This window comes from Drosophila serrata, unplaced genomic scaffold (genome assembly GCF_035046125.1).
Source record: "Drosophila serrata isolate PLE 108 unplaced genomic scaffold, ASM3504612v1 contig_240, whole genome shotgun sequence".
Taxonomy (NCBI): Eukaryota; Metazoa; Arthropoda; class Insecta; order Diptera; family Drosophilidae; genus Drosophila; species Drosophila serrata.
The window spans coordinates 9,236,024-9,260,965 of NW_028257138.1; the positions used below are offsets into that span (position 1 = coordinate 9,236,024).

The window sequence follows — 24,942 nt, forward strand, 5'->3', positions numbered from 1 at the left end:
TCGAAAACTTTTCCAGCATTTTTGTGCTTTTCATATATATATATATATATATACATTTTTTGTGACGTTTTTGTTTTATTTTCATTGCGTTGGCTTGGCCAGTGAGAAAGTTTGGTCATATAGAAAAATGTGTCAGGAAAAAAATTAAACTGAGAAAATAAACAGAAAAAAAGAGGAGTTGCTCAGGCTTAAGCTTCGGGGGTTTGTAGGGAAAAATACCCAGGGATATTTGGTTTTTCCAGGGATTATGTATTAATATTAAAGAAAAATGGAGAACACCAGTAGGAAGTGAAATTAAATATATAAATTGTTTATAAAATTATCAACAAAGTTTTTAAATATAAATCAATCTTAGCATTTCAATTACTTTCAAATTTCTCCTTTCAAGTTCTTCAACAAGATTGATAAATTTTGTGAAAATTAAGCTAATCCTTGTTTAAAATATCCTCAACCAAAATATATATACTGAGCATTCAAGCTTATCAAGAAGTGGAAAATTCATGCAGAAAACTGACCCCCACAAAGCGACATTTTTTGGGCGGGGAATCTGCATGGCAGCGAAAAAGCCAAACTGACTTCAAGTGGCATTTTGACATTTTGTTGAATTTCAGCTCGGCTGTCGTTTGGGAACAGGCAGGGGGTCAGGGGGGTCAAGGGGTAGGTGCGTTGCTTTGGTGGCTAAAAAGTGAAAGGAGAAAGGGTCAAAGGGCAGCAAGAGGACTCGCAGGTGGCTGACCATCCAAACGAAACCCAGAGAGACGCATTTAAAGTTTTTTTTTTATTTTTCTGGTTTTTTTTGGTAAATTAGAAAAACAATTGCCAAGCGTTGCGGGCTGCAAAAGCTGCAACTTTGGTTCGCAGGTTGACCGCACAAAAAAGTTTTCAAAGCGTTTACTTTTTACACGTTGTATTTCACAACTTGGCCGGGATGGTGTTAAAAGTTCTCCCTGTTTTTTTGCATTTAACCTTTTATAAATAATTTTTTTTTTTAAGTCCGATATTCCTGGGGAAAAAGCTGATTTAATTTTGAAATATTTTTGTGACAGGGTTTTGGTGCTATTATTTTAAGGGTAAAGTAGGTAAACAAAAAATAGGTTTACTAAAATAAACATTATTTATTTAACTGTTTAAAAGCTTTGCATTTTGAAAATTAATTGTATAATCAATAATTAAGTTAGGCTGTTTACTTTGAGTATACGTTTGTATATATACTACTTAATACAAAATTGATGTAATTAAATTAAATTTTAGTAATTAGTTTAAGTAGTAAACATAACATGCATAACCAGCACAGTTGATTACAGACCTAGGCTTCATCTCTTCTATAACATTTATATTTATGATATAATTATCATGATTAAGACTTACCTCAGTAGAGGAGACACGTCATTGCTTAAATCCTTCCAGTGTAGAGTTAAATTCTTCACCTTGATCAAAGTGAGCTTCTTCCTGGTTGTCCATATGTATTGCATTGATCAGGCAACTTTTTTGAAGTCGAGTATTAATCACTACCACGATCACTAGAGATGTTAACACTGCAGGTGCCACGGACAGACTAAGGGCGGCGCGCCGCTAGCAGCCCTCTATTTATAGTCCCCGAGCAAAGAGAACAGAGAAAGTGAGAGCGAGAGAGTAGGAGCTACCTCTAGAGGGAGGCAGAGAGAGTTAGAGAGTAAGCGATTTCTCTAGAGCTACACAGCTAGGCACACCGGAAAAGAGAGTCAGAGAGAGAGTAAGTGAGTGAGTGAGTGAGGGAGTTAGTGAGGGAATTACGGAAATACGAACATGGCTCTATCGACACGGCTGTTGACGCTGATCAAGAATATGTATACTTTGTATGGTCAGAAATACTTATTCACTGCGTTACAAACTTTTGACTAAATTATAATACCCTGCAAAATTCCAATAATATATTATTTTGTAGGTTTGTAAAAATAACCAAAATTTTTAATTAATTTCTTTTTGATTAGTCTCTTGTAAGTTCAAAAACATTTCAAATATAATGAGTGGCCCGCCTTAAAAACTGGGCTGCCATATCTACTCGTGGCTATCGCCATCGATCAGCTGAAAACTATCGATATGGCGCTTTTTACAATCGATTTCAAGCTGGACAGTGATTCCGTTAGAAGCAAGAACAAGAGTTGGCATTACAAAAAATACATATACTTAGTACAATTTTTCTGTGTTTGTCTCTTTGTTATTAACCATGAATATGGAATTGCGCGCCGAAAGCTTCAAAAGATTAGTGAATTTGCTCAAAGGTATGGGAATGGGACTTACGTATCACATTTTCACTAACCAATTGGTGCAGATGCTGGCGTCTACGAGGAAGGCATGGATGAAGAGGAGATGCTCCAGTTGGTGGATGTCATGCAGATGTCAATGATTGACTCTTGCCAAATGCCGGTGAGATACCTCAATATTATTTATTTACCTCGCTGTGGCCTAATTTATGTGATATTCCGCAGGAGAGCGAGCTAGAGTTTCTGAGCCTGCAGCCGAATAATTTACACAGCTCCACTTTGATTGTGGCGCCACCGGTGCCCGCCAGCAATGTCTTCGATGCCTGGGGCAGTCCACCCACCGAACCCATTTACCTGACCGTCCAGGCTTTGGTGCATCATGCCATGGATTGGAGTCCATCGAAGAGGGAAGGGCTAAGTCGCTCTCGAAAAAGAAGCTCTACGGATAACAACCCGCCTTTAAGCGAGCCGAGCGCCAAGCGTTCTATGCCGCTACTGAGCGAGCGTCAAGGAGCACAAGGGGATCACCAGCTAGCCGAACAGCCCTATAATCCCAATGCCACGCCGGTTTCCCTGAACCAACACGATGTGGACGATTCGGGCGTCAGTTGGGAAGAAGTATCGCTTTCCAGCGTTAGCGATGGCAGCTCGATGCCCTCCATTGGTGAGATTCCCAGTGGTTACATGGTGAGCACCAGTAGTGTCGCCGTCTCTGAATTCTCCGAAAGCCACGAAGAAACTAGCCGCGGTCAAATCTACGAATAGTTTCCTCAAGGTCATCTTTTTGATGGACTTTATACGAAGTCTGCCATTATTATAAATAAATAAAATTTTTCAAAAGAATATTGTAAAACGATAATAAATTCCATTGCAAGATGTAATAATGTATTATGATTTGTATTTAATTTTAAGAACATGTTTTCACCATTTTCCATTTAATCTTTACTAATTATTTCGAATAATTTTTAAAAGCTTATACAGTGAGAAAAATAAAAGCTTATTACCAATTTAAAAAATCATTTTAAGTTATTCTTTTATAAAAACATGGAAGAACCAAACCACATTTAATTGAAATATCTTAATCCACTTTTAATCAGTATTTTTATTCATATCCATTGTCATTCTAACATTGAAATTCAAGCTTCGTTTTAAACTTTTGTAAACCCATTCCAAAACTCCATGTAAAGTAATCTTCAAATCTCTTCAGAACATGTTTTCCATCTTCAAAAAACTTACATATACATGTGTATATGTTTTCTTTTTTCCCAATTCTGTCTCTCTAGCGTACAGAACGTGCTGAGGGAGGAATCAACGATTGATCTGCATAGGTCTCGAACAAAATGCGATTGAAGCTGTCACGAACAAATTGGAACGAAGTACGGGTGACACGATAACGGACAAGATTGGCGGACAGTACACGAAAGTAAGCTGTGATATCGAGTGGTTTGGCCAGAGCATTATCCGGAATTCCTCTAGTTCTCTTCTTGGACATGCGCCCTGCACGCGGAGCCTTGCGTCTTGCCATGGTTCTCGCAGCGGAGCGAAGCCTGCGCACAGCCCTAGCTTTTCTCGAGTTCCTCGACGAACGTGGTTTCGGCGAAGAGTCGTCACTGGATGAGGAGCTAGTGACCTCCTCTTCCTTAGGATCGCCAGCAGCCACGTTTACTCCATTGGTCACCAGACATGTACGGTGTAAATTGAGAAATGAAAAAATCGATGGCTGCTCTAGATCAACCTCCATCTCCCCCATTGGAGGAGCATCATTTTCAGTTTCAGAAAAAATCGGTATGGGAGGTCGGCGCTGTCCCGCAACCACATGTTTTATCATAGGCGTAGCAGCAACGATCGGGATATGTCCCCTGAGGAAAATCCTGAATTGAAAACTGATCATAATTTATGGAAAACTTACGGGGTGGCAGCTATGCTAGTAACATTCATGGACCAATCAGCCCCGTCCGAGCTAGAGGAAGTCTCTTCTTCGAATGCATTGCGATCATAATCGTGGGACGAATCGGAGAGACAATAGTCCGTCTCCAGCCGCTGACCTGGGGACGGTGGACTAAGAGCACATTTTTTAATTTAATGTGCAATTATAAAAAATAAAAGCAAAAGAAATCTTACGCATTTTCATCGACTTCATCGTCACCCACAATATGGGGAACCGGAAGATTCGGTGGCAAGGGCCTGTAATATATGCTTCAGAATTAAGTACTTATATTTATTAAACCCAATTTGCACTAAAAATTACATTTTTCACACAAGCTCAAGAAAATCGTCCTATAGTCTCCAAAATTCAGCCGCGAAATGACGCCGAGGAAGAAAAAGTTCAGAAGGTTTTCCCTGAAATGGGTGTGGCTACATTGTTTACCCACGTGTTTGGTATTTTTTGTAAAGAGTATTTTTTAATACATAAATTTACGAAGGAATTAATTTAAACTCTTATTAATTGCATAACGATTTGAAAATATTAATACCAAAAAATTATTATATATCGAATAAACAAAATATTTAAATTGGATTGGATTTGAAGTGCAGATGAAGATGGTGGCGATGGAAACATCAATGTGGCAAAGTTTACAATATATTTAGAAACATTGATGTTATTATCATCATAATCTGGAATAATACAACTTTTATATATATGTTAACAATATATTAATTTAGTTTTATTAAAAAAATAATTTGTTTTTATTGTTTTTTATATACATAAATCGATTAAACACTTATTTTTATATCAAAGATAATCGTTGCTTGCGATGTTTTTTCACATCGACTATGAATGTTTTCAGCAACGAAATCAATATATATAAAAAAATAAGCACTAGATAGTTTATTTTAGTAAATGTATATATTATCTTAGCAAAATATTGATCTCAAAATTATTTAAACGCATAAACGTTGCCAGTGTAACCCCATCATTTTCTTAACAAGATTCGCACGTGGTTGGAGGAATCGAAATTAATATAAAAAATATAAATAATAACGAAATTAATATAAGAACAGCTTAATAACCACATTGTTCATCGTCCATTTCGCTGCAATTACAATACTTCACATCTGGGCCATTATCGGAGGCGAGATCTTCCTCGCTAATTGTCACACAGCGCACATTGGGAGGATATTTCTAAAAACAAACTTGATTTAGAATATCCTAAGGATAATATTGAGTTAATAAACCAACCACTACGACCAGCGGATATCCATCATCATCGGTAAGACCACTGTTATAGCAGCCATCGCCCATATTCTGCCGTGTGAGTATGTACTTGGTCAAACAGCAAAGTGTGATCTTAAAAAAAAAATAAATACCGTAATTGCAGGTGATCCTGTTACTCTGGGATATACTCACCAGAAACTTTAAAGCCAAAACCCAGAACCCCAGCAGGATATACAAGTAACTCCACACCGCCCGTCCAAACAACGGCAGACACCCATTCATATTGATAGAGTCCACAGTCAATTGCTTTTGCCGGCCGGTGACGAAGGTGTGACCCTTACCCGGTACGTAGTTAAAGCAGTTCTCGCAGGATCGCTTGCAGCATGTATAGGGTGCCAGGATCGAAAACGAACTGTTTGCATCCCGTCGCGGCATCCAATCTGCGTTCGCCCAATCCCTATAGGTATGAACGCCGCAGCACTCCTTGTCCCATTGCAAGCCATCCCAAAGGAGCTTCCACTCCGGAGACGAGTAGTACATATCTATTCCCCGAGCAAGAGCCGTCTCTGCTGCATTCTCCAGCACATCAACGCCCCGGTAAATGATCCATACGCACCCGAAACCCGCTGCAATGATAACGCACGAGTAGAAGAGCCATACATCCAAAAGCAGGCGTATATTGGGCGTGCAGCGGCGCTTCCATAGTCGCCGCCACATCAGAATGCTGCAGAGAAAGATCACCGCCAACTGGGCACCGAACATGTACACTCCAAACAGGTAGCCGTAGACCAGACGGCACTCGATCCCCGACAAGTAGCCCGTTAACAGCTTGTGGTAATAGCCAGTCGCCGCCAGGATAAACACACCGATCAAAGCCTCTGTTATCAACAGCAGGGTGATGTAGACGTGGGCTCGGCGGAAGGGCTGTTGCATTTGGTCATCGTCGTCAACATCGGCACAAAGTTTAGCTAGTCGTCCAACGTGTTCGCTCTAAATTCGAATCTCATTTGGTTTGACGCTGATCGCACAGCCTCCCAATAAATTCAATCATCAAAAGGGGCTCCAAGCTTACAATTTTGTGTCTGACTAGACAATTAAATCCTATCCTATTTACCATATAAACGATAATATATATGACCCCAAAATATTGATACTTGCATAATATTTTAAGCACAAATCTTCGAAGCAAGCTTTTTCTTAGAGTTTTATTTAAATCGTTAATGTTTAAATGACAAAGACACTTAATTAGAGTTCAGTTTAAAACTTGTTAATCAAATCTGAGGCGATCAGTTGAGAGTATTGTATTTGGTAAGCGCTAGCAATATTACTAAGTTCAGTCTTCAATCAATCAGCGAATAATTTTAGATTTGATCACCGGGAAAAGCTAAACTTAAGTACCCCAGAGAAGCAGTCCATACTGGGTCCAATCTTCTTCGCATCGATCTTAATTAGATTCACATTGTCCAGGCAGCGTGAACTTTGGACTATCTCCTCCTTGATGTCACTATGACGGATCCATAGCTCTAGAGGCTGGCTGCGCCATCTCTGCTTGACCAGAATCCCGAGGCAGCTCCAAACGAAGGCCTCTCCGTGGCATCGGGTACGTGTGATATCCAAGATTCTCAACTGCCGACAATTAATCACGAATTCCAACAGGCCCAAAGGACTTTCTAGCTGATAACCACACAGATGGAGCTCGCTTAACTCGGGAAGTTGACTGGCAAGTTGTCGCAGCATTCGATCCTCCAGGCACTGCAGCTGGCCGCCTTCCTCCTGTTCCACCTGACCATGTAGCTCCAACCGTTTCAGCTGACGAAGGTTACCCAGCTCACGGAAAAATCGTTCATGATCGTGTAAGATGCCGCTGAAGCGAAAGCCCTCGATGGGTCTGCCTGTTGCAGGTGGATTACTGGGACGCGCTATGCGTGACAGGACATCGAAGACAAAGTTCTTGGAGTATATCGACAACTTTTGAAGACGTGGCAGGCGTAGGAGCTGCTGCGTAATATCAGACTCCATACACAGATGATAATCGGCAATTTTAATGTGCTCCAATGTCGGACACAGATTTAAGTCAGCAAGATCACAGCAGTTCACCTCATCGCAATCCTCCATAATATCAAATTTGCGCAGGCGCAGCTGCCGAAAGAGATCTCTGAAGTGCTGCGACTCCAGAAACTGGCAGTCATCCAGGCAGAGTTCGTTGAGAAACTCCAGATCGCACAGGTACTTTCCAGTGATTTGGCAGCTCCTTAGCTTGAGCCTTCTTAAATTGGGAAATACTCGTCGTAGCAGTCGCACATCCTCGTCCACGAAGCGAACACGTCCCCGTCGATTCCCATCGCCCAGCCACTCCAGTGAGGTGATCCCCTCCAAGGTGTGGCTGCTCAGGACTCGCAGACGACGAACATCCAACTGCTGGCAGCTCAGACGTTGCATGTATGGAGCCAAGGCGAGGATAAAGGCCAAAAACTGCCGAGAGTTGGGTGCAGATCGACGGAACATCTCATCCTGGAGGGCAACACTGCGAACCCGGGTCCTCCAGAGCATTTGGACTATACTCTCCAAGCGACGATTCATTCTACCGATCTCATATTGCTGGTAAACATTTACTTGTCGAACGATTAAAGCCAAGACATCGTCATTTAGTTGCAGGAGTGAAGCTGCTGCAGTAGATCCTGCTAGAAGTAAACTGTTAAATGCTTTCAAGGCTATTCCGCGGACTCATTCCTTACCTGTATTTGCGGTTGACGTCATCTGTGTTGTGCTCTCGAAGGCGGTGTTTGGAATACTAACGAAACTGCGCCGTTGCCATGGCCAGATGATCTCTACCTACAAAGTCCGAAGGTCATTTAGGGGTGGTTTTCCAGGCAAAACAGGCGGAATTTGCGCTACCTAAACTCTGCCCTTTATCCCTTTAGGGATGGTCAAGCCAAAGCGATATTTTTACGATTATTTAAATGTTAAATTTGCAAAATAATGTAAAATAATTCTTTGAAACTCTAGAACCAAGGGAATGTATGTTTACCGACATTGTATAGAAACCTCCTGCAGGTTATGCAACTAATCCCATTTTATATTTTAACTAACTAAAAGATGTACCTAAAAAGTTTATAAAATATATATAAAATTAGTATTTAAAAAACATTGTTGTTATGCTTATGCTGCGCGTTGTTTGCTGCTCATTTATTTGTTTTTGTTTAGTGCTTACTACGTCATCAATTTTAATTACATTTACTCGTAACTTGTACAATATATACTATATATAATATATGTATATATATATGTATATATATATTTATATGCATTTCATTTGTTGTCCAATTTCTGTCGTATAGGCATATATTGTAGGTATATATAGTGTTGTATTGTATCTGATTTATAGTACATTATTGTTTCTATTTAGTATTGTTACTGTTTGTTGCTTTTCTTTAATGTTAATGGTAATTGTGGGGCACTCTAAGCGTTTTCTTCAGCTTAATCCTGTCACACGTCCTTGTCGTCCGTCGCTGCGTTTAGGAAACATATTCAGGGCTCTCCCAGCGTATTGTGGTTTCATTATTATTTTATAGTTAATATTTAATACGTCTGTCTGTCTGTGATAGAGTGTTGGTGTGTTGTGGCGTGGGCGAAGGGAAGAAAGTTACTTCTATTCTCACATTATGCAACTATGCAACTTATAAATTATATATTTCCGCCGTGGTTTAAATATTGCAACACAAGTGAATTTCTTCCTTCCTTCTTGTTACTTAAAATTGCCATTTTTGCATACTCTACACATACATATCCGTTATATATTAGTTAATAATCGTACAATAATATATATCTCTATATGCATTCATTATATACTGCGCTCTATACACATCACAAAAATCCAAAAACACCGAAAACTAACACGGATAAACAGCTACATAATTATAGACTTGTGTGTTGTGTGTTTGAGATTTCCCAAAAATATAAATTTCGAGTAAAGCATAATGAGTTGGTGTTTTGTTTTCATTTTTTTTTTTACAATTTTAAATTGTTCCCTGCATTCTGAGTGTAATTAAAACATTCACTTTGCTGCCAATTTAGACGTGAATAAATTAAGATTATGATTAAGATTAGATTAGGTGAAATAAAAAAACCAAGTGGCGTCTTTAAATGGTCAAAACAAACAGTTTTACATTTTCCGTTTATTCGTGTAAAGTTACAATTTGTTAAATTAAATTAAACTTGTATTTTAAGCATTTAATTCTTCGACAATTAAATGTTATTAAAATGTTTTATTCAAAAGGAAGCATAATGTGTCTGTGGGTGTCATGTCTGACTGTCTGTCGGTCGGTCGATCGTCTCATTGTTTGTTTTTTTCTTCGTTAACTTATTAAACATTGTTGACTCATCTTTAATATATTGTTTTATATTCTTCTTGTCCATATTTTTCGTGTTAATTGTATTTATTTGTGGATGTAAAATTTAAAGCAGATATGTTGTTGCTTGTGGCGCTTGTTGGGGCGTGTCTTGCATTTCGTTAATTACTTTCATTACGGCTTCAACTTGTTCTTCTTGATGTTTCTGGTTGTTGCTGTTTTCAACATAAGCACAGTTTGGGGGGTTATAATTAATTTTAGAGTTGTGCCTAGTCGTATATATATTTATATATGTATGGGTTGTTGTTGTTGTTTGTTAACTTTAATAGTGGGGTAATAACTTGTTGTTATAGGTTTTAGTATCCATATATCGTAATCGTACTTGTAATTGTAATCATAATGATTGGGCGGCACCGGCACGCCCAACTAAAAACTACTCGCTCGACTTCACTCCTACTCCTGTTTCTACTCATCATCGCGATCTACGTTCTCAATTATTACTTTTAGTAGTTCAACTAACATTAAATATAATAATTTGTTGTGTGTTTTTTTAATCCATCTCATCTCTCATTATCTCGTTAGTTGTGGTTGCTGTTGACTTAGCCTAGGCTTCCTCCTTTTCCAACTGTCATATCTATATAATAATATATATCGCCTGATCGACACTGATCGATTTTTCATTATCATCACGCTCTAAACTGGGTTAATAATATGTGTAAAAGTGATCGCACTTGTCTCCTTGGAAAATGCAAAACTAATACAATTGTGATAATTTTCAATAAATTTCCAAGGGTCTTCTTCTTGTTGTTGTTGCGTGTGTTATTTACAAACTATAAAGTATATATATATATATATATAATCGCATGCCTATGCATATCTGCATATGTTTATGTTTATGATGAGGATGCTTTCTATGAATGTCGCTCCGTTTATGGATGTTATATATCTTAACTTAGTCAAAAACACAATAAAAATACAAGATGAAGCGCTTCTCGCTGGTTACGACACACGCCCTCGCCCTAAAGTGTTGCTTAAAATGTCTAGCGAGAAGAGTGGCCTTTAGCACAGCTAAAAAATTCAACTCTACGCGGCGCCGCCTGGCACACGCATTTCAGAAATGTTGAAAATACGTGAATAAAAAATTGAACGCTAAGCGCCCAAAAGCATTAAAAATACAGAGAGATAGATGGGAAGATACCAAGAACAAACTATGAGATGATTCGTATTGCACGTTAAAGCTGGCGACGTCAGACTAGTAGAGAAGTGTTTTGCGAAATGAGGAAGATGGCTCAATGCTGAGCCGGCATTGCTTCTGGGATAGTCTGTATAGGACTTTCTGGGGCGCTTGGATTTTTAAGCCTGCTAAATTGAATTCTATAGTGCCTTCACTGAGATATCAAATCATGAAATCCGAATCAAACTGACAGAAACGCAAGAATCTCCTCACAGGGGAATTTTTACCTCGCAGCCCGCTTAATTCATGTTAGTTTAAAGCGTTTGCTTACTATTAGAAATTGTTTAAAGTTTAAAAGATAATGGTAGTTATAGAAACCTTTAGAAAATGAATACATTTTTAGTTTACAAATATGAATAAATTGAATATTCATTAGATAATATTACAATCAGCTCATTGATTACTTTACATCGCCTATTTGATAAAATGTTGTGTTTAATTTACAATTGTAATTGAATAAATCCTAAAAATTGTTTCAGATTGCACTTAATGATTGGAAAATTGCCACTTTCATTAGTAATTAAAAATCAAGGCACCCCAGAAGACCCCTCTGAATGCTTCGTTTTTACATCTGGGCCATAGATCAGCGTAACCAGCGCGCTGCTAAAAACTATTGTACATACAACTAGCTGCTTATATGGGGGGTGCTTGTTATGGTTTGTGTGTCCTATATAGAGATGTCGTTTCAGCCCGGCTCACCAACTAGCCCACTGGCTCACTGGTTGGCCAATCTCACCACGCCGCTTGCGTCGATGCTGCAACGGCGGCAGCTGCCGTGGTGGCGGCAATGGAGGTGCTGGTGGTGCTGCTGGAGTGGGCTGTGGTGGGTGTGTAGCCGTGCAGGAGGGGCTACTGTTAGTAAACAACCGGATGTTGCTCCACGTTCGCTGGCAGATGCTGCAGCTGCATGGCGGCGCGGGCCAAAGCACTGGGATCACTTATCAAGGCGATGGGCACTCCTGGTGGCGGCTGTTGTTGCGGCGGCGGCGCCTGGCCCGGATGCTGCTGCTGCTGATGGTGTTGTTGCTGCTGTTGCTGTTGTTGCTGCTGCTGTTGCTGGTGTTGCTGCTGCTGCTGTTGACGATGCTGCTCCTGCTGATGATGGTGAGCAGCCTGTTGGATGGACAACTGCAACAATTGCTGCTGCTGCTGCAACTGTTGTTGCTGCTGCTGATGGGCAGCCACTGCAGCCTGTTGCTGATGTTGTGCCGCCACTTGCTGCTGGTGCTGCTGATGTGCAGCTGCCGCCTGTTGCTGGGCAGCCTGCTGCTGAGCCGCTGCTGCTGCGGCAGCCTGTTGCTGTGCCGCTGCAGCGGCGGCTGCCTGTTGCTTCTGCGACTGCTGTTGGGCGGCGGCATTGTGCGAGATGAGCGTTGAGGTGACCAGGGGCACCAGGCCCGGCGTTAGCTGCACGGCACCGGCACCGCCCGCCGCACCAGCGGTTATCTGCTGGATGGTGTGCATCGTGGTGGTCGCCGAGTGGTGGGGAACTGAAACGGTAGGAGGGCCGGATAAGTTGAACGACTTGGGCACGGGGAGAAGACTCGCTTGCGCTAGCGCAGTCGTGTTTGCCGACTCACTTATGATCGGTTTCACTTCCTGCTTGACTTGCGTCAGCACACCAGCCGGTATTTGCGGATGCGGATGCACGGGTGGTGGCGGCATCATAGCATCCGGGTGATTCATCTTCATGTGGCGCTTCAAATTGCCCCGCTCGACGAACGCCTTGCTGCACAGAGTGCACGCGTGCGGTTTCTCGCCCGAATGGGAGCGCATATGCGAGACCAAGTGACCTGCGAAACGGACAATGGAAGCGACATGAAGATCTGATCGTCGGGGGGTTTGTTGGATCTCGAATTTCGAAAACGGCTCGGGTAAGTTTTTGTTTATTAATTTATATTTTTAGGTTTTGTGGGGGGCTCGCTCTCACAGTCGCTGTCTGCTGCTTTCAAATTTGATTACGGGTTGAGTCTGGTCAGGTTTTGGGTTCAAAGAACGCACTAAATATTCGTGAAGTAATTAATTCAATATTAACTCAATTTTGTTGCTATAAAAATATATCAAACTTATTGAATAATATCGTATTTAATACAATTAAATAAAAATTTAAACTAATTCAAGGTCAAATTATAAATCTATCAGATACTTTAATGTACAGGAATGTCATAGAAATTAATGGATATTTAAAATTACTATAAAATATATTGCAAAAACAAATCGGAAATCATAATTAGACCAAAAAACAATAGTTAATTTTACTTTCTGACTAAACGTAACCCATGTTATGGTATCTATGCCTGTGAGAACGAGCCCCACACAACAGCAACTGGAAGGAAGGGCAGGATGGGAATGGGCTAAAAGGGAGGGTCATTTTTAGAGCTGGAGCTGGGGCTGGGACACTATGCTGACGCCACGCCACGCGTGCCTCCACTGGATGCATGCAAACGTTTAGCAGCAATCATAGCAGATCTCACTCACCTTTGCAGATGAAATTCTTGGGACACTTCTCGCAGGCAAAGGGCCTCTCCATCTCCTGACCCTTGGTGTGGCTGCGCTGATGGAAGAGCAGGTTACCCTTGAGCGGGAACGATTTGCCGCATGTCTCGCAGGTGAAGGGCCGATCGCCGGTGTGGCAGCGCGACATATGATTGATCAGGTGCTCCTTGCGCGTGAACGGCTTATTGCAGACATTGCAGCAATGCGGATTGTCGCTTGAATGCTGACGCATATGGTTGTTGAGATGCTCCTTCCGCGTGAACGTCTTCTGGCAGTACTCGCACTTGTGGGGCGAGTCGCCCGTATGGAGGCGCACATGGTTCGTCAGGTGCTCCTTCCGCGTGAACGTCTTCTTGCAGTAGGAGCAGCGATGCGGGGAGTCGCCCGTGTGCTGGCGCACATGGTTCGTCAGGTGCTCCTTGCGCGTAAACGTCTTGGTGCAGTATGTGCACTTGTGCGGCGATTCGCCTGTATGTTGCCGTACATGATTAACCATGTGATCTTTGCGCGTGAACGCTTTCGTGCAGTACGTGCACTTGAACGGTGTCTCACCCGTGTGCTGGCGTATGTGGTTGACCAGATGCTCCTTGCGCGTGAACGTCTTCATGCAGTAGGAGCAGCGGTGTGGCGACTCTCCCGTGTGCTGGCGCACGTGATTAAGCAAATGCTCCTTGCGCGTAAACGTCTTGGAGCAGAAGTCGCACCGATGCGGCGTCTCGCCTGCTTGCGTGGCAAATGTGTGGGTGTCGCGCACGGATGGGACAAGAAAACATTTAGAGATTAGTAATCATTGCCATCGGTTAAATATGGTATGTTTGAAGCTGTGTAATTAGAGGATCACAGGGCAATATTGTTGGCATTTGGCTTTGGTGCTTGCATCGATGATGAAAATAATATAACCATAGATTATAAAGAAATTAAGTGATTTCCTTGATAAAAACGTTATTAAAAATAAGTATTTGTATTAGTTAAAGGAGAATATTCATTATTAATTGAAGACTGCATCAAAATTTGGCTGTTATCTAATTTAGTTTGATAGTTCGTCATCGCTGCTCGTGCACTGGCTGCCACCGCCGCCAAGTGTCTTTTTGTGTCAGTTTATTTTTCAATGTGTTCATGTGGACTGAAGCTGGAGAGGATCGGTTACGGATTTAGGGAGAAATCAGGGAATCGGAATGGGTATAACCGATTCGTTTTGTCTCTTTACCTGTGTGCCAGAGTATGTGATTGGTGAAGTGCTCCTTGCGGCTAAAGCTCTTGCCGCAGATCTCGCAACGGAACGGCGTCTCGTTGGTGTGGGAGCGCATATGGTTGGCTAGGTGCTCCTTGCGCGTATATTTCTTGCCGCAGACATCACACTGGTGTGGCGTTTGACCTGGATATTTTATTTAATTTTTTTTTGGGAGAGGGCAGAGAGCAGAACAAAACGGAATTGTTGTATAAAGGAGGAATGACGTTTGATCTCGTTCGACAAGACAAAATCGCATTCGCATTAGCAGCGCAAGCATATTTTATTCTTTCCTCGACCCTCACTGACTTTCCCCAGGGTATCCCAGGGAAAACTAGTGTTAAGTCGAAGAAAAAACAAAATGGTTTTCAAAATTATCCCGACCCATACCCGCGCACCGCTCAGTGTTTTTCTTTTTTGGTGGTTTTTTCGTGGTGATTGAGGTGGCTGCGTGAATGGGTGGGTATCTTTTTAAATGTATTTTCATATTAAATGCTTCATTTTCTTAGCTTTTCTGTAATTATAATTTTTTTTTGTTTGGTGTGAAACTGGCCGTGGCTTGCGTTGTTGTGGTTTCGAACGAACGAAGCGAACGGAGGCTGCTGGCTCGGGCATATGGACGTGGGCGTGGTGGTGGTGGTGGTGGTGTCAGATGTTGTATGTGGTGTGGATGATGTTCATTGGATGTGTTGGTGTATGTTGTGATGTGATGGTATGTGTGGTGTGTGCCTGTCAACTCTGCTTCTACTCAATGCTGATCTTCAGGATGCTTTTTTGCTTAGATATTTTATATATTTTTTGCATAGAACGTTTAGTTCCTGGAGAAGACTTATTCGCCGAAAAGCTTTAGGAATATTATTCTGGATCCCTATATAGCAGGTGAGCTGGACTGTGTGTGTTGGTGTTGTTGTTGTGTTGTGTATTCCAATTGCTTTGTGTGTGTGCTTTAAGTGTGTTAATGTCGCAGTTACACAGAGACGTTGGCAATCGACAAGCAGCAACAACGAACTTTTCTTAATCTTTATGTTTAATTTTTTTGGACTTTTCATATATATTATTTTTGGGCACCCTGTTCGACAGCAGAGAGAGCGTAGACAAAGTTATACAGGCACTAAATATATATATATATATATCTCGAATTGGGAGTGAAGGATTGGACTTGGACTTGGACCTGGACGTGGACGTAGTGGAGTGGTGGAGTGGAACGAGCACTGGATGATGTGTTTTTGGTGGTGCATGAATTGGAGTTCATTTTTTTTGTTTTGTAGTCGGTGAAGTTGTTTTTTTTTTTGGGAATGTGTGATGCGGAGATCATGGTTGGGGGGAAATGGAGCGGTATGAGCGAGTGAGCGTGTTTTCTTTTGGTTTTTTTTTTTTGTTTTGTAGCGGGATTAATGCGCGAATGCAATGGAGATGCACTCGCTTCAAGCGTTAGTTTTGCACAGAGAAAAAAGTCAGAACAATATGGGTTGTTTCTGCTAGATTTAAGATTCTAACACAAATATTAGGAGGCCAAAAAGTATGCAATGTTGTTGAACAATTCAAGTAATACATATAGATAAATAAATTATTGATTTAAGTCGAAGTCGATTTAATAAAAAATATTAAAGTTTTGATTAGAGTCCAATATAAAATCTATTATATTGGAACAGGTAATACTTTTGACCGAAAAAAAATGATGGGGAAATGACTTCTTGATTAATGGAATATTATAATAATAAGGCACATGATTTTGATCTATAAAATACTAATTATCACATTAACAAGCTGTTTTTCAATTACCAATCTAAGGCAACCATTATTTTTTTTCTCTCTGTGGGGAGTACAGTGGGCGGGACTGTGGGAGTTGGGCGGTTGGAATAAGCACAAGCGATGAGTGAGATAGAAGCGTATGAGAGATATAGATATAGACAGTTAGGGAGGGAGTAGACAGACGTAGGACGCACGATGAAGTCTATATATAATTAAATTTTTTTGCGGTGCTTTTTGTCAATTCATTTTTTTTTTTGGTTGGTTGATTTTGATTTGGTTCTTTGGTTGGTTTTGGTTTGGTTGGTGTGATGTGGTGATGGCTGTTGTTGTTGTTCTTGTACTCTATGGATTTGAATTTGGTCTGACTGGAGTTGGTCTTGGGTTTGTTTTTTTTTTTTTTTTTGGTTCTAAGAGATTGATTCTGATTCTGATCTGTCTTTTCTGTTCTTGTTCTTGTTCTTGTTCTGGTTGTATTTAATTTTTATTTTTTGTTTTGTGGCGCTCGCCGCTCGCATTGTCCGCCCCCACCAATCAATCACACTCACCAGTGTGCCACATGTAGTGGTTAACATAGTGTTCCTTGCGCGTAAAGGACTTCTTACAAATATCGCAACGATGTGGCGTCTCACCCGTGTGTTTGCGCACATGGTTCACCATGTGCTCCTTGCGCGTAAACGTCTTGGCGCAGTACTGGCAACGGAAGGGCGTTTCGCCCGTATGCGAACGAAAGTGATTGTCCAGATGCTCTTTGCGGGCAAAGGTCTTTTGGCAAATGGTGCAGGCGAACGGTTTGTCCGTCGAGTGCCGTTTCATGTGCCGCTCCAGGCTCGTATTATTCGCGAAAACATTGAAGCACACGATGCAGGTGAACATGGGCCCGCCAATGTGAATCTTGCCGTGGCGGGTCAAATCCTGTGACGTTGTGAAGCCCTGGCCACACACCTGGCACATGAACGGTTTCCGTTCGCTGTGGTAGCGCCGGTGCACGATCAGCTGGTACCGGAACTGGAACATCTTGCCGCAAATGTCGCAGACGTGCGTCCCCGTCGCAATTGGCGTACCGTCCGGCGCCAGCGCCACGTTCTGCCCGCCGTTGCCGCCGCCGCCATTGCCGCTGCCGTCCACGCCATGAATGCCGCCCTCCATTTTAGGCATAAGCAACTCACCCGCCGTGGTCGTGGTGCCCCCACTGGTGGTGCTCCCGCCGCTGCTGGCCGTCGAGCTGCTGGTCGTCGTTACCGTCACCTGCTGGCCCCCATTGCCGCTGGTGGCCGGCGGTAATCCTCCACCGCCGCCCGCTGCCGATGCAGCCGCTGCTGCTGCCGCCGCCGCATTGGCGGAGGCCATCACTGCCGCCACAGCGGCATTATTTGTAGATGCCGCTGCGGCCGCTGCTGCCGCACTGGCCGCATGACTAGTGGCCTGCGGGGGAAGGGGCGGCGGTGGTGGCAGCTGGCCTCCATGGGCCGCCGCCAATTGATGATTCACAACATCGCCATGGATCTTGCCAAAGACCTCGTGATAGGTAAAGAGCTGAGAGATGTCCTCGATGTTCACCTTGTACATCTCAATGCCGTGCGGCGGCTTGCCATCCTCCTTGTGCTCCGATTTGGGGAGCGGTGGTGGGCCGCCCAAGGTGATCGTCGTCCCACCAGTGGTCACAACGGGAGCTACAACTGATGGCACTGAGCTGGCAGCGCTCACGTGCTGCATTCTTGTGTCCAGATCCGGGCGATCGTTGTGGCGCTTCGCTGTAGCCGCCGCGTCTTCTCAATATTTATCTTAATGTTTTCTGTGTGTGTTCTTTTTGGGGAGTCAAATTTGTAGATTTGTTGGTTGGTTGTTTTGTTGTTAGTTGGGGATTCTTGTTGATGATGGCTGTTGTTATTGTTGCTGCTGTTCTTGGTTGTATTTCGTGTGTGGTTGTTGTTGTTGCTGCTGCTGCCGCTGCTGTGGAGCGCCTACATATTGATGTTGTTGCTGCTGTCGACTGCTTTCGCTGAGCGTGGCTACAACAAACAAAACAGGCAAGTGGAAGGTGGAAAGGTGGTGTCACTCTTAATCTCTGACTGCGTTCAGGTATATATATATCTTGGTATTGGTATTATTCAATCGACGTTGACGGGGGACAATTACCATGAAGTTGCTGCTGTTACAGATGCTGCACGTTGCCGTTGGGGGATGATGATAATCCTTGGACAGTCAATTTCAATGGGTGTTCCACCTGAAAAATAAAACTATTAGTAAGTGAATCTATTGGATTAAATGGATGCTTATTAAGGGTAATGGAAGAAATTATTACAGTTAATATAAGATACTTAAAGATTCCTTTTCATCATAATCAGGATTCCTTCAAACTAAGGTTGAAGGATGTGAGTTTAACACGTTCTTAATTTCCTTTATGAGACCATTAACCCTTAAAACAATGCAATAGTCATATGCATATGTATCTATTTGTATGTACATTATGCAAGTACAGTTACAATTCCCTTACACACACTTGTACACTTCTACACAGCATACAATCATCGGCCAGGACTAATTCATGTAAAAAGATGTTGGGCAGCTCAGCGCTTTATTGATTTTGCTGCCGGGCATTAAAAGTGATATAAATTGCCCATTAGCGAACCGCAGCCCCCCCCCCCATTTCCACACCCTGCCCCAAACACACACACACCCATATTGCTATGTCTTCATCAGCAGCAGCAGCAGCAGAAAGAGGAGCAGAATGAGGAGGTAGAAGAGGCGGAAGAAGGAGAGCCAGGCAGCACAATGAAATAACTTTATATAAATTGTAAATGGCAAAAGGCAGCAGCAAAACGAATGACAAGGGACACAAAAAAGGGAGTGGAGCTGGGATTTGAGGCAGAGAATAACCGAGGGAGGGGCAGGATCCAGGATTTAGATATCCAATCAGAGTATGCAAGCGTTTTGATAGAAACACCGAGAGACAGAGAGAGAGCGAGTGAGCTCGAAGAGAGGGGCAAACGAGCCAGAGAGACTGGGGGAGCCGATGTAAATATCAAGAAGTACAAATCGATTAAAGACAACGCGTAAGTGTGTGCGTTGGTGTGAGTGTAAGAAAAACTGAGCTGCGAATTAAAGATGGAGATGGACAATAGAGAGAGAGAGGGGCAGCAGTTGAGGGAAAGCGCGCATGAGCGGGAGAAGAGGGGAGTGTTTGCATAGGTCCTGGTTTTGTCCCTTTTGCTAAGCGATTTACAGTTACAGCTTACAGCTAAGCACCACGCTCTCACTCTTTCGCCTCTCTCTTGCCTCTTCTTCGGCGCAAATAATTCAGCAAGCACACACAGTGATGAGAGATGAGAGCGGAGCGGGAGAAAAGGACACTGAAAAGGGCGCCACTTTTAATGTGGTGAGGTAGGAATTACTATGTGTGTGCAAATACATATCTCTTCTGCACGCACTTGTGTGTTTTGAGTGCTGGTGTGAGTGGAGCCCGGGCATCAGAAAAAACTATGAAAAAAGTGGGCGGGTTCAGCATGTAAAATGCTGATGAAGCCAAGCACAAAACACAAGACAAATGGCCCAATCTACGAATAGGGTGCTCCACCCATCCCCCACTCAAACTACCGCCCTCCAATTAAGTAACTGTAACACTACCAGCATAGCTATGTACATATATAGCAAATAAAATAATGTATGGCAAACCGCAAACTTAACTCATAACGAAGGCTTTTTTTGTATTTTTAACTATACTCAAGGTTTAGGATGTATGAATAAACAATAAGGCTATGAATGAATGAATTCGAATTATATCCAAATAAACATTAAAATAAAATATAAAATTAAAGTGCATCCAATAAAAAAATAAGGGACTCTAAGCTTTATGTGTCCTAAGACCTCTTTATAACATTTTAGAAAATTATAAATCAATCAATAAAACAAAAAATGTGATATTTATTCAATAGGGTTTTCCCAATCTGAACAATCATTGCAAAAATCCTTAAACATTTTAATACATATGCAGTCTATTTTTGGGTACACACAAAATAAATTCGGCAAAGATTCTGTAATTTTTACACGATGAGATGCACCCACTATATCAATCCAATCTAAGATTAATTTATTTTTGTTTTGAAAATTTTAATAAGCTTTAAAATAATGCATGTAAACATAAAAATCTTACATCTTTATTAAAAGACGTTCATATTTTATTATGAGCTGTGCAAATGTTATCGAATAATTATTGTAGTAATAATTATAATAACAATTCCTAACTTCTTTTTCAACAATGTATAGACTGATTTTTATAATAAATAAATAACAATATTATAAGTAATATAATAAATATAAATAAAGGGTCACAATGAAATTCAATAACACAATATAGATTATGACCTGTACCCCACCTTTCCTAAAGAGCAATTAATGAACTAATACAGATGTGCCCTTATTGTATTTTAATAGGTTTATGTATAGTATGTATGTACATATATAAATATAATTAATACACATAGATTTTAGAGAAATAGAAGCATTCTACTTTGCCGTAAAGATTATAAACTATTGGAAAAAAACGAAATATAAAAACAAAGAATTGGCCATATGGCATAATAATTTATATTCCATGTAATAATTGGGGTTGAATAACCCCTTTTCTGGTTTTCTGGCCAAACAAACAAACAAAGTCACCCTGTATGTGCGGATGCGAGATGTGAAAGCAATTGAAATCACTTCACTTACCTCATGTAGCGTTCTTTTTGGCCCGATTATTGCTCGCCAGGAGCGGACTTGAAGATATATTTATCCGGCAGATATATATGCAGATATCATCACCTGCAAGCAGAGACAACGTTGAGACATGGCAACAATCATAATAATAACCAGCGAGAGCAACAGTTTGTTTGCGGTGTTTATGTTTACGCGAAATATTCAAACGGCCCGCGGTACAGTCTTCCCCGTTTCCCTTTTCATCCACTTCCACTCTCACAGACACATTCATGCGGGCGGCAGAACGGACAGGAGGCAAAAGCAAATCAAGCGAAAATTTATTTGCAGTCAATATATGCAAAAGTCACACACACACAAAGTAACGAAAGCTGCGTCTGCGTCGAAAACAGAGCAAAAATGGAAGACTGAATAGGAATATTCTAACTCTAATTGGAAGGGGAACGGGAATTGGAATCGAAAAATTGGATGGGGGCAGTGCGAATTTTACATTTCCAACTATTCCAACTAAGAAATCAAATTAATTGTATCTATATCTAGACGGGAGCTGTATGTGCGTGCATCGTTCTCGCCTGCTCTTCTCGTCTCGTCTTGTCTTCTAGAATCTAGACGGGGGGCTCTTCGGCTGTTACGCCTCTTCCCCTGCTTCCTCGCTCTTCTTGCTTTGCTTTTGGCTGCCAGCAGGGAAAAAAAGTTGTATCTTTCTTGCTTTTCCACCGCCGCCTCCTTCTTCTCCTCTGCTTTGCTCCCTTGCCCACTGCTTTTCGTGCACTTTTGTACTCGGTTTTGCTTTATTTTGTTGTTCTCGTTTCGCTCTCCTCTCTCGCTCTCTTTTTGCCTTACATTGTCTCTCATTATTCATTGAACGACAACGCCGTGCCCCATCCCGCCCCGTCCCCCATTCCAACTAGCACACTCTTCCAACCCAACCGACGTTTTGCACGAACGACGCTACGTACAATTCCCAACCGCCTAAAGCGGAAAACCAATAAAAACGAATTGAATCGCAAAGCGTAAGTACAAAATAAAGCGAAGCGAGACAAAAAACGAAAGCTGAGAGCGCTGCCAGCAAGTGAGAGGGAGAGAGAAAGAGCGCGCGCGACGAACAGCGTAAGAGAGGAGAGAGGAAAGAAGCTAGTACAGGCGGCGCGTCGATACAAGTTTTGCTTTTTGGCTCACATTCTATATGCCGAGATCCGAAACTCGAGTTATAGTTATAATTATTGCCGCCGCTGCTTGGCTTTTTATTTTTAATTTTGTTTGGTTGTCGCTCACATTTTTCGGGCGAGAGAGCGGCGAACGAGAGGACACGGAGGCAGAGATGGCGGTGGAAGGAGGAGGAGGAGGTTCGAGCCGAGAGACACATTTTCATTACAGCCAATTAGTGTGCATTTCATAATTGTTTAACAAAACAGAGCAGGTTAAACAATAAGAAAAGCCAAATGGAAACCGGAGTGGAAAGTCCAATCCGGCTTATTTTTGTTCTAACCATATGGCAGCGCAGAGTTTACATCCGTAGCGGTACTTTGCAGTTGCATATTATGTTGTCGATCGTTTAATGTGGTAATGCTAATAAATTTTAGAAAAAATGCAACCCTGCGCCTCCTCCCTGCCACCGCCTTGCAAACAAGAATGACACGATGATGACGTTAATGGGAACTCTGTGGCTGTGGATGTGCGCAGCTCACACACACACACACCAGCGACGCGCTCGCACTCACTCACTCTCACACACCAACACAGGGGCAGTAAAGTCGACCGCAAAGTCATTTGATTAATATTTCTCGCATTCTTTTTCGCCTGCGAATTTCACAAATAAACACAATTGTTTCCAATCAGCCCCGGCATCCCCTCCCCATCCCCTGGGGGTCCATAGCACGCCCCCACACACTCGCACTGCAGTTTTTATAAGCGCTGAAAGTACGGTTCTTGTGACGCCAGTATATGAAAATTTACTTGATATTGCAATGGTGGTGGTAACAGCGGGCACACACTCTCCGCTGACTGTGTGCGAGTGTGTGCAACAGTAGTGGAAAAATCAGAATCGAAACGCCGCGCGGGTGAGAGAGGCGGTGGTGAACGGTGTACAGTACAAAATTGAATGAGACGCGGAGGCAGCAGAAGGCAAAAGCAGGCAAAAGCGAGCGATGTAAAAGTTCTTCGTGCCGCGCGCTCGGGTGGCAGCCGAAAGCACAAGTTTGTAGGAGAGCCAATGCAGCCGGTTTGGCGGGATTTACTTTGGGCCATTTATTGGTTGTTGTTGTTCTATTATCCAGTTTATTTTTGATCACATTCACTATTTGTTTTATAATCTTTATAATCTACTTGGATTTTTACTTGCTAATTAGCTTAGAGTCACCAATATAGCGAAAAAGAGTAGCAGTGAATGAAATTGATTAGAAGTAAGATTCTGTATACAGCAATTCTTAAATTTAAATAAAATACCTTTAAAAAATAATAATTTTTTAAGAACAAGCTCAACTATGTATAGTTCTAAGACGATAAAGTTAATCACATTCATTCGATGATATATTATTTGTAGTAAAGTAATTGTTATTACTTCCTCACGCTAGGAATAGCTATATTTCAGCCAGAACCCAGGCAGTACTGCACTGGTAAGAGGTGTGGAGGCAGCGACAGAGTTGAATAGAGAGAGAGAGAGAGAGCGGCAACGAGAGACCCGCGAGATACAGATACAATGCGTGCTAGAGGCCTGCTTACGTGTGTGTGTGCGCGAGATTGCGTTGTTCTTATTAACGACTCGCTGCCTTCTCTTCTCTTCACCCAGCTTTCTGCTGCTTTTTCGGGGCTTGGGCATAAAAAGGCGGCAAAATTTGTTAAGCACAAATATGGCCGGGTCCAACTGGCCAATTTTAATGCAGGATTTGCACGTCCCAATTGTACTCACCCGCCGGTTTGGTTAGTTTTAATCCACAAGATACAATATACAGCTACTACAGCTACCACTCCTTTTTTATTGGTCGGTGCAGCAGCGTCCCCAGACGCCTTTCCTGTATCACTTAATGGCGGACGCTCTGCGTTTTCCGCTTATTGCTTATCACACCCAACTATTCACTAATTGCATTTCGCGCACTGTATGCCAATAGTTGGCTTAATAATTGGTTTTGGTTTCTGTATTTTCTTAACATTTAGCACGGATCCAGAGTTTGTAGTTGTAGTTGCGAGAGGAAGAGTAAGAGAAGTGAGGCGAATGTATGCAGAGTTGCCAGATGCGAAAAGAGTTTATACGGCGAGTTGGCAGCCCCACAATGCATATAGAGATGACGATTGCGAACAGCTATCGAATGTCTTTGAAAAACAAGAAAGAAAGTTAACTTCGGCACGCCGCAGTTTGTTTACCCTTGCAGATTGCATTTTGATCACTAGGCATTAATAGAATTTAAATTAAATACATATGAATGCAAAAAAAAAAGAAATCAAAGGTATGCGTTTTTTTTATTATATTTAGCTATAAATATTATAATTTCAATTCAAGTTTAAGATTTATGTTGTCGTATTTTCCTCTATATCTAATATATCTCTATATATCGTTTGTATTGCAGCTATATGATATAATCGTCAGATTTTTATTTTATAAAATCAATATTCTAAAAAAATACAAAATTCGTCTATTAAAAAATAGGTAAAAATATGTTTGAAAAACATCAAAATTCTAATGATTGCTATATTAACGTTCCAAAATAATTATATGACAGCTATATAATATAGTTTTCCGATTTTCATAAAATTAAAACCGATATTCTCCAAAAAACGCAGATTTTGTATATTAC

The 24,942-nt window shown here is 41.8% G+C and overlaps 5 protein-coding genes and 1 long non-coding RNA gene across 46 annotated transcripts; 2 read left to right on the forward strand and 4 right to left on the reverse strand.

Annotated features, from left to right (window-relative positions):
* Nucleotides 1-2,097: 2,097 nt before the first annotated feature.
* On the forward strand, nucleotides 2,098-3,131 carry LOC110183989 (uncharacterized). Its single transcript, XM_020952346.2, has 3 exons — nucleotides 2,098-2,261; nucleotides 2,312-2,406; nucleotides 2,469-3,131. Exons 1-3 carry the CDS (start codon nucleotides 2,207-2,209, stop codon nucleotides 3,006-3,008), a joined length of 690 nt encoding a protein of 229 aa, XP_020808005.2. The 5' UTR covers nucleotides 2,098-2,206; the 3' UTR covers nucleotides 3,009-3,131.
* Nucleotides 3,132-3,329: 198 nt separating this feature from the next.
* On the reverse strand, nucleotides 3,330-4,609 carry LOC110184002 (uncharacterized). The gene is made up of 4 exons (XM_020952360.2): nucleotides 4,492-4,609; nucleotides 4,365-4,427; nucleotides 4,153-4,302; nucleotides 3,330-4,102 (listed from the first exon to the last, which is right to left on the reverse strand). Coding segments are annotated over exons 1-4 (795 nt in total). The 5' UTR covers nucleotides 4,494-4,609; the 3' UTR covers nucleotides 3,330-3,522.
* A 463-nt stretch (nucleotides 4,610-5,072) lies between these two features.
* Nucleotides 5,073-6,477, reverse strand: Tsp33B (Tetraspanin 33B). The gene is made up of 3 exons (XM_086831213.1): nucleotides 5,593-6,477; nucleotides 5,425-5,532; nucleotides 5,073-5,367 (listed from the first exon to the last, which is right to left on the reverse strand). Exons 1-3 carry the CDS (start codon nucleotides 6,331-6,333, stop codon nucleotides 5,248-5,250), a joined length of 969 nt encoding a protein of 322 aa, XP_086687339.1. The 5' UTR covers nucleotides 6,334-6,477; the 3' UTR covers nucleotides 5,073-5,247.
* An 87-nt stretch (nucleotides 6,478-6,564) lies between these two features.
* Nucleotides 6,565-8,843, reverse strand: LOC110184001 (uncharacterized). Of its 2 annotated transcripts, none has more exons than XM_086831212.1 (2): nucleotides 8,136-8,843; nucleotides 6,565-8,078 (listed from the first exon to the last, which is right to left on the reverse strand). In XM_086831212.1, the coding sequence occupies exons 1-2, from the start codon at nucleotides 8,155-8,157 to the stop codon at nucleotides 6,772-6,774; spliced, it is 1,329 nt and encodes a 442-aa protein (XP_086687338.1). In that variant the 5' UTR covers nucleotides 8,158-8,843; the 3' UTR covers nucleotides 6,565-6,771. The 2 variants fall into 2 exon arrangements, with proteins under 2 accessions (XP_086687338.1, XP_020808017.2); XM_020952358.2 differs by having other exon boundaries at nucleotides 6,565-8,081.
* crol (crooked legs) lies at nucleotides 8,554-24,430 on the reverse strand. Of its 40 annotated transcripts, none has more exons than XM_086831186.1 (9): nucleotides 24,060-24,391; nucleotides 21,167-21,259; nucleotides 18,596-18,683; nucleotides 17,005-18,468; nucleotides 14,687-14,854; nucleotides 14,032-14,199; nucleotides 13,462-13,947; nucleotides 12,564-12,776; nucleotides 8,554-12,473 (listed from the first exon to the last, which is right to left on the reverse strand). In XM_086831186.1, exons 4-9 carry the CDS (start codon nucleotides 18,170-18,172, stop codon nucleotides 11,839-11,841), a joined length of 2,838 nt encoding a protein of 945 aa, XP_086687312.1. In that variant the 5' UTR covers nucleotides 18,173-18,468; nucleotides 18,596-18,683; nucleotides 21,167-21,259; nucleotides 24,060-24,391; the 3' UTR covers nucleotides 8,554-11,838. The 40 variants fall into 40 exon arrangements, with proteins under 40 accessions (XP_086687312.1, XP_086687307.1, XP_086687314.1 ...); XM_086831181.1 differs by having other exon boundaries at nucleotides 14,032-14,202; XM_086831188.1 differs by lacking the exon at nucleotides 24,060-24,391 and adding an exon at nucleotides 23,108-23,302 and having other exon boundaries at nucleotides 17,089-18,468.
* On the forward strand, nucleotides 22,338-23,690 carry LOC147644043 (uncharacterized). Its single transcript, XR_015271277.1, has 2 exons — nucleotides 22,338-22,672; nucleotides 22,735-23,690. It is a non-coding gene; the product is annotated as an uncharacterized LOC147644043 (long non-coding RNA).
* Nucleotides 24,431-24,942: the final 512 nt, after the last annotated feature.